Source organism: Marmota monax, unplaced genomic scaffold (assembly GCF_021218885.2).
Source record: "Marmota monax isolate L192 unplaced genomic scaffold, Marmota_monax_Labrador192_F-V1.1 WCK01_AAM20220418_F8-fsc00012, whole genome shotgun sequence".
NCBI classification, from domain to species: Eukaryota; Metazoa; Chordata; class Mammalia; order Rodentia; family Sciuridae; genus Marmota; species Marmota monax.
The window spans coordinates 18,229,141-18,237,352 of NW_026695227.1; the positions used below are offsets into that span (position 1 = coordinate 18,229,141).

The 8,212-nt window shown below is 38.9% G+C and overlaps 1 protein-coding gene across 1 annotated transcript; it reads left to right on the forward strand.

Annotated features, from left to right (window-relative positions):
- Nucleotides 1–960: 960 nt before the first annotated feature.
- Etfbkmt (electron transfer flavoprotein subunit beta lysine methyltransferase) lies at nucleotides 961–8,004 on the forward strand. The gene is made up of 4 exons (XM_046436236.2): nucleotides 961–1,264; nucleotides 3,470–3,896; nucleotides 6,622–6,752; nucleotides 7,532–8,004. Exons 2-4 carry the CDS (start codon nucleotides 3,583–3,585, stop codon nucleotides 7,873–7,875), a joined length of 789 nt encoding a protein of 262 aa, XP_046292192.1. The 5' UTR covers nucleotides 961–1,264; nucleotides 3,470–3,582; the 3' UTR covers nucleotides 7,876–8,004.
- Nucleotides 8,005–8,212: the final 208 nt, after the last annotated feature.

The window sequence follows — 8,212 nt, forward strand, 5'->3', positions numbered from 1 at the left end:
GTGCTTCAGCATGACTCCACCAGTAAACAGCGGTAACACAGGGACTGTGTCTGTCAGAGTGGAGGTTCTCTGAAAGAACAGCCCCGGAGTTGTTTGTGGCCAAAGTATTTAAGGAAGAAAATAGGGAAGAAAACCACACCCTGGGGACTTTCCTATGGAATTTTGTAAGATTTTGCAAATTGCAAGCAAGCAGAATACAGGGGCTGAAAGTGCAGTTAGCAAAGCAAAAACAGAAAACCATATCCTTATTTATGGGGTTTACATTCTCATTTATATGGGTCTTACACAAAAACAATTTGAAAATAACATCTTGAGAACAGCCTATGTATCAAGTTTCACCCGGTACCCAGAAGATGGAGTCGCTATGACTACACTTACTATGTTTGTTTATAGTTATTTCTTATACTTAACTACTGTTCTAGTAACCTATATCCATCTCTATTTATCTGTAGCTATATTAGACCTATGAGATTACACTTATCATCTCACATTATCTTTATCTTAGCAACTTAAATCCTATATCTTAGAGTGATTAAATTGTTGTATTGTTACTTTTTTTTTTAAATTTGTAACTATGGCATATTGGAGTACCTTATCATTACTAATTTTATACAATTCTTATAATCCTTTTATTCCTACTAATTAATATTTCATTAACCCATAATTTCTAATCTATAATTTATAACCTATAACCTGTATTGATTAAATTTAGACTATAACAAGGGGCTTGCAAGTGTCTGTTTTAATCACTACTGTATGTCCAGTGCCTAAAAGTGTGACTTGCACATAGGAGGAGCTGCGTACATTGTTTCAGAATGAATTTTTTAAAAATCAGATTTTGACAAACATTGCACCCAGTCCATTTCCTAAGTGAGGGAAAGGAAGGTCGCCCTCTGGTTTCTCACTTGCTGCCCCTTTAAGACTTAAAGTGGAGGAAAAACGAAAGCGCTGCTGGGAAGGAGGGCGGGGCCGCGTGGTCCCGCCGCCCGCCCGGAAGCTTCACGACCCCGTTGTCTGCCTTTTTCGGGCGCGCGCCTCAGCGTGGGACCTCGGCCTGGCGCGCGGTTGTACTGAGCGTGAAGAGTCGCGGGGACAGATGATAATCGTGCGGTGTGCTTTCCTTCCGACCGCGGCGTTAGCAAAGCCAGAGGAGGAGACCAGGAGGACCGCGCCTGCTCCTTTAAGATCGACTCCTGGCCTCCCCTGGAGGACAATATCATGGTCACAAAGCACCTGTTCTAGTCCCGTCATCTTAACATTTAACGTATGTATCAGGAGGTCACCAAACAAGCGCTTCATAACCGAGTCTTCATTGGTGCTAGGGTGGGAGGGGGAAGCATTGGTCTTGATGACATGGAGTCCAAATAAAAAAATAACCTCATATTTGCCCTTTTTATTTTAAAACCTTAGAAGTGTATGATTGAAGGGATAACCCTATATTGGTAAGCATAAGTAGTCTATTGGAGGTCAGGACATTAGGGATCCCTTGGATCCCCAGGCATAAATGTGGGATAACTAATACCGTCCGAAGTCTTTGGCCTGCCCTGTTTTTTTGATATTTGAATGAGTTGCCAGTTTTTTAGTGGGAGTTTATGCATAAATATCTGGATTATTTTGAGAAATTGGAAGATGTAACAACTTGTTCCTGGCAGCAGTCTCTAGTTTGCCGCAGCCCTTCTGATATCCTACAAACATCGTTTATCAGTCACTTATCATGTCTAGACACTTGTAGGCATTCGAGATTTTTGACTCCCTAGTCTAAATATTGGGTGGATACAAGACTTTGTAAAACATTTATGCCCTCCGCAGTCCTATAGTCCCAGTGATTTGAGAGACTGAGGCAGGAGGATCACAAATTCAAAGCCAGCCTAGGAAACTTAGTGACACCCTGCCTCAAAATAAGTTTAAACTAGAAAGGGCTGGAAATGTAGTTCAGTGGTAGAGTTCCCATGGGTTCAATCTCCACTACCACAGGGAGGGAAAAAAAGTATGTGTGTGTGTGCAGGGGATGTAGCTCAGAGGTAGTACCACAATCCCCAGCACCACAAACAAACAAAATACCAGATTCTAAACAACTGCTGTGTCTGATTTCTGTTTAAGATGATGTTCCTCATTCCTACTTATCAAGGTATTTTTCTGTAGGAAAAAATCTGCAGTCAAGCTTAGTAACATCAAATCTTCAGAGATTTACAGAATGAGATTTGGGAGTTGATGTCTCTTTAGTAAAATTCAATTTATAAGGTGTTTTTTCCCATGGGGGAAAAATCTGAATCTTGATTGCATTGTTTTATGATATGACAACTGTTTTTTTTTTGTTGTTGTTGTTGTTTTGGTACTGGGGATGGAACTCAGGGGCACTTGACCACTGAACCACATCCTTAGCCCCATTTTGTATTTTATGTAGAGACAGGGACTCACTGACTTGCCTAGTACCTCGCTTTTGCTGAGGTTGGCTTTGAACTTGAGATCCTCCTGCCTCAGCTTCCAGAGTCACTGGGATTACAGTCATGTGCCATGATGCCTGGCAGACAACTGTTTTTTTGTTTTGTTTTTGAGCTAGGGTCTAATTATGTTATCCAAGGTGGCCTTGAACTTCTGGGCTGAAGGAATCTTCCTGTCTCAGACTCTCCAGTAGCTAGGTCTACAGGTTTGTGTCCTTACACTTGCTGGTATGATAATCTTTAAGTCCAAAGTTTCCAATTTTTCCATTGTTTCGGTTGTTCAATTAAATTTACACAGGCCTATTAAAATAGGTTAGAAATCATAATCTAGAGTTTATATATGTTCATATTATAATTGTATTATTATATAATTAAATAATAATATTATGTATTACATACTATAAGTTTTTATACCTGTGAAGTTTTATAATTATATTATTATATAATTAATAATAATATTACGTATTACATACTATAAATTTTTATACCTGGGTCACAGGTTAATGAAATGATATAGTCAATATAATTTGTGCACCTCTGCACATAGTATAATTTGTTTACCCCCACAACTCTTGGCTAGACTTCAAAAGGGCAAAACCTATGTTTGTCTTGTTAACTGCTCTGTCCCACCAGTAGAATTATAAGCTTCCTGAAGACAGGGGGCTTTGTCTGTTTTGGACTGATTTTGTTCAGTTGCCAAGCATGCCTGCTTAAAGATAAGTGTGTTGTCAAGTGTATGAAAGAACTTTAAAGATCTACCTTATTTTATGTAACAGGCATTTTTTTTGGAGCATTCTCCCCAAATGAAATGCTTGTGTATTTATTGTTCTAAATTATTAAAACATTTCATAGTGAAAAGGCAACAGAGAATTGGATTTTTCTAAGTTGATGCACCAAAGCTTTCCTCTGACATGAACTTACACTTGTGAATTGTAAGATAAAGAACTTACACTAAAATATTTTATTTTGTAATAGGATCTGGAAATGTTGGCTAGCCTTGGAATTTTCAGTATTATTTTTGCTTTTAGAGATGCAGAGATTCCAGTTGTGATCAAGTTGGGAGACAGCCTCTTGTTCTTTTCCCATGAGGAACAGCCTTTATGAACAGCAACACTGAAAGAACTGTTTTGGAAAACGACTCATGGCTTGGAGCCTAGGTTGGAAAGTTCCCAGGAACCATTGGGGTCTCCTTCTGAAGACTATAAGAGGCAGTGGTTTCCTCCTGTTACCCTGGGGTTACTGTCCCTGGAGAAGAACAGGAAGCTTTTTGGACCATGGAATGAAAGCTTTCCTGGAGGAGAACACTGAAATCACCAGCAGTGGCAGCCTCACCCCTGAAATCCAGTTGCGGCTTTTGACCCCTAGATGCAAGTTCTGGTGGGAAAGAGCTGACCTGTGGCCCCACAGTGATCCTTACTGGGCAATTTACTGGCCAGGAGGCCAAGCCTTGTCTAGGTATTGCCCTGTGGAAATGGGATTTTTTTTTTTTTTAATATTGGGGATTGAACTCAGGGGCCCTCTACCACTGAGCTATATTCCAAACTCTTTTTATTTTGAGACACAGTATTGCTGAGTTGCTGAGGCTGGCCTTGAACTTGCTATCTTCCTGCTTCAGTCTCTGGAAATAGATGGAGTTACCTTGCCTGAGTAGTGGGCCACCCTGCCTGGCTGTGCCCAGCTTTGAAAAGGGTTTCTTTAAGTCTGTCACAGATCCTTTCTTCTTTCAGTTTCCTCTAACTCTTCATTTTTTTTTTTTAATCCTCTCACAAAAAGATGAAAACCCAAAAGACAGGCCTGCTTAAGTCCCGAACTGTCCATGGTTTGGGGTGCTGTTACCCTGCCTCTTGTAGTAGTTGCCTGTTCTCCCATAGAACAAGAGGTGTGACTGGCTGCTCAAGGATTCCTTCTTCTTTATTGGCTCATTGACATCTCAGGGGAACTTTAGAATTGAATATGCATTTTTAAGTCCCACCTTCCAACTCTTTGTACTACAAAGGTCTCAGGGCATTGTTGCCCATAACCACACTATGCTTTTTTTTTAATTAAAAAATAGCTGTTGGAACAAAGGCAAGAGCTTAGTTGGCATGTCAATCTAATCTTGTTCTAGCATTGGTAATGATTTCATCTGGTTATGCCTTGAGGTGAGAGAGGAATGAAACAAAAGGATAAGGACTTTGTTTTACAGGAATGGTATTGGCCTATATAATCCACGTTGTACATAGTTTTATTTTTTGCTTTTTTGGAGTGTTATGGATTGAACCAGGAGCACTTAACCACTGAGCCACATCCCCAACCCTTTTTACTTTTTGAGACAGTGTCTCACTAAATTTCTTAGGGCCTTGCTAAATCGCTGAGACTGGCTTTGAATTTGTGATCCTCCTGCCTCAGCCTCCTGAGTCACTGGGATTACAGGCATGTGCCACCATGCATAGCTGTAATAGTTTTAAATGCAAACTATGCAAATGCAAACAGAAGTTTTAGGAGAGGGTATCATGGGTGCTCTAACACTGAAATACATTTTCCCCTTTTTATTTTTAAATTTTGAGACAGGGTTTTGTTAAGGCTGGCATTGGACTTATGAACGTCCTGTCTTAGATTAGCTTCCTGTCTAGAGTAGCTGGGATTATGGAAGTGTACCACCACACCCAGCTAAACATAGAAGTTGGTGGGGGGTGGTGGTGTCCAAGGACTAGAAAGCTTTTTTGGTGGTGCGAAACAATTCCAACTTTCTGATTGTTATATTGCCCAAACTTCAAGCTTTATTTAGTTACATCATTTTGTTTATTTATTTATGGTACTGGGTATTGAACCCATTAGTGCTTTACCACTGAGCTTCACCCCCAGTCCTTTTTATTTTGAGACAGGGTCTCGCTAAGTTGCTTAGGGCCTTGCTAAATTGTTGAGTCTGGCCTCAAACTTTGAGTCTTCCTGCTTTGCCCTCCTGAGTCAATGGGATTACAGTCATGCACCACCACACCCAGCTAGCTACATCATATTTTTTAAATGCTTTTTTTTCCCTAGGGTATTGGGGATTGAGCCTAGGAGTGCTTTACCACTGAATTACATCCCCAACCCTTTTTATTTTGAGACAGTCTCACTAAATTGCTGAGGTTGGCCTCAAACTTGCAATCTTCCTGCTTCAGTCTCCTGAATCACTACAATTAAACATGTGCCTGACTGAATTTGTAAACTTTATTTATTTATTTATTTTGGTACTGGGGACTGAACTCAGGGGCACTTGAACACTGAGCCACATCCCCAGCCCTATTTTGTATTTTATTTAGAGACAGGGTCTCACTGAGTTGTTTAGTGCCCCACTGTTGCTGAGGCTGGCCCTGAACTTGCAATTCTCTTGTCTCAATCTCTTGAGCCCCTGGGATTATAGGTGTGTGCCACTGAAGCCCAGCTGAATTTGTAAACTTAAAAAATAAAAAATAGTTACTAACACTAAAAATATGGGAGATTTTTATATAAAATTTTACTTTGTTTTGAAAAATAGGAATACCTATCACACTAGAACTCAGTGCAGCAACAATTAGCTGGTAGCGCCTTTCTCGTTAGGCATGAACACCTCTCCTTTGCAACAAGTCCCCACTGTTTCTTGTTATTCCAATCCTTGTATCATCTGTGGGTTGACATTATTTCAGTGTTTCCTCATACATCTTTACTTTTGGTAACTACTTATCCCAGCCCAAATTCCTTGGTTGAACTGGACTTTGTGCCTTACCAAAGAGGTCACAGAACAGTTCAAATAGCACATAAAATCTCTCTATGGTGCCCAACAAAAGGAGACAGTGAATATTGGATCTAGTTAGTTCTGACGATAGCAGTATTTTCTCAGTCTTAATTTCTGGTGCTTGGTAGTTCCTGGATCATAGTAAGACAACCTAATTTTTTTTGTTTTTAAATTGACTTGAAGAGCGTGATTAGTTTGTTGTGTGGAACTACTCTTCACCTGAATAGAAAGACCAAATGAACTAATTTCTTTTCCTTGCCACCTCTGCCCAGTTCTATAGATCAACTATATGTCTCAGTCTAGTCAATACAACTTGCAAGTTTGTACCAAGTTCTCCTAAGTTCTACTGTTTCTTTGCCCAGTCAAACCCAAAGACATTTTTATATTATGATCTCTCCTAACATTTTCCCATTTCTTTAAGACGTGTTCTTCTTTTTATTTAAGGTATCTTTTGGATAATCCTGATGTTGTCAGAGGAAAATCTGTATTAGATATTGGAAGTGGATGTGGAGCTACAGCTATTGCTGCTAAGAAGAGTGGAGCATCTAGGGTCTTGGCCAATGACATAGACCCGAGTAAGGAATTTCATACTTAAAAATATCTCAAGCTCATCTTTTTTATTTTCTTCCAGAATAAATATGTACAGATGCTTCAAAATGATATCTTACTGTCATTTGTATTTTATAATCTGATAATGTGAGCTTATGTTTGGTAGGACATTGGGAGTCCTCTGAGGCCAGAATTGGCAATACGTTTTTTCCTAAGAGTATTTGTATTTGTGTCATCAGATATCCCCAAGGGAAACCAACTGGGAATGCTTATGCTGGTTTCTGGGCTAGGAATCTCCTAAATATCTAAGTAGTGTTTATTTGGTCAAAACCCAAGTGAGGATAAGCATGTTTCTTTGGAGGAGATTTTTATTCCATTAGGGCCCAAGTTGAAACAGGTAAATTTTAATTTTATCTGATTTTCTTCTTGTCTACACTTATAACTTGCTGCCTTTACTCAAGTCTAGGGCTTTTTTCCCTGTCTACAATAAAACTAAAAACAACCAAAAAAAAAAAAAAAAAAAAAGACAGCCTAGTTATTAAAATCAGCAAATGTTCCTCAAATCCCAATATTTCCAGGTGTTCTGTATTGTTTGTTTTGCTTTCAGGATATCTAGTTATATATTTGGAAATTAGCAGATAACTTATATTGGCATAAATTTTAGGTGTCTTTACCTAAAAAAACAACTTTCCATGAAAAGGAAAAAATACTGTTAGAATATTTTAAAAGTTATTGAATCAACAGGAAACTAAGATAGCCTATTGGCATATGCTAACATACCAATTCATTATGTGCTTTTGTAAAGTTGCAGGACTGGCTATTACACTAAATTGTGAATTGAACCAACTGGATCCTATTCCCATTTTAACCAAAAACATTTTGAATTTGGAACAAGATAAGTGGGAACTTGTTGTACTTGGAGATATGTTTTATGATGAAGATCTTGCAGATAGTCTTCATCAGTGGTTGAAGAACTGCTTTTGGACCTACGGAACTCGAGTACTGATTGGTGACCCTGGGCGGCCCCAGTTCAGTGGACACAGCATTCAGCATCAGTTGCACAAAATAGTAGAATATTCACTTCCAGAGGCTACCAGGAAGGAAAACAATGGACTAACAACAAGCACAGTGTGGGATTTTCGGCCTTGAGTTATCAAAGTGCTTTCAAATATGAATGTTCTGTTTGGATTTAATCCTGAATGTTTTTGTCTACAGAAGCTAATTCTCTATTTTAAAGAATGTAGTTCCCATTAAATGGAAAATTTTGTTTATAAAACATGAAGGTTTAAAATGTTGCCAGTCTTTATCATTAACTAATTCTTCATTTCTATGCATGCCAATTACAGAAATCTCTATCTGCAATTTTTCATCTAGTTTTTTGGAATATGATTATAGAAAGCAATACTCATTAGTGGTGGTGTGCAGTCCAAATGGTGGAGAAGAATTAGCTACTGTAGCACAATCTGTTTCTATAGATGAGTAAGAA

What these genes read in the sequence shown, in the direction of transcription:
- Etfbkmt (XM_046436236.2), top strand. Translation starts at nt 3,583, where the DNA reads ATGGCTTGGAGCCTAGGTTGGAAAGTTCCCAGGAACCATTGGGGTCTC. An exon ending in GGAGGCCAAGCCTTGTCTAG is followed by an intron (nt 3,897 to 6,621) that starts GTATTGCCCTGT and finishes TTTTTATTTAAG; the next exon opens with GTATCTTTTGGATAATCCTG. An exon ending in GGCCAATGACATAGACCCGA is followed by an intron (nt 6,753 to 7,531) that starts GTAAGGAATTTC and finishes GCTTTTGTAAAG; the next exon opens with TTGCAGGACTGGCTATTACA.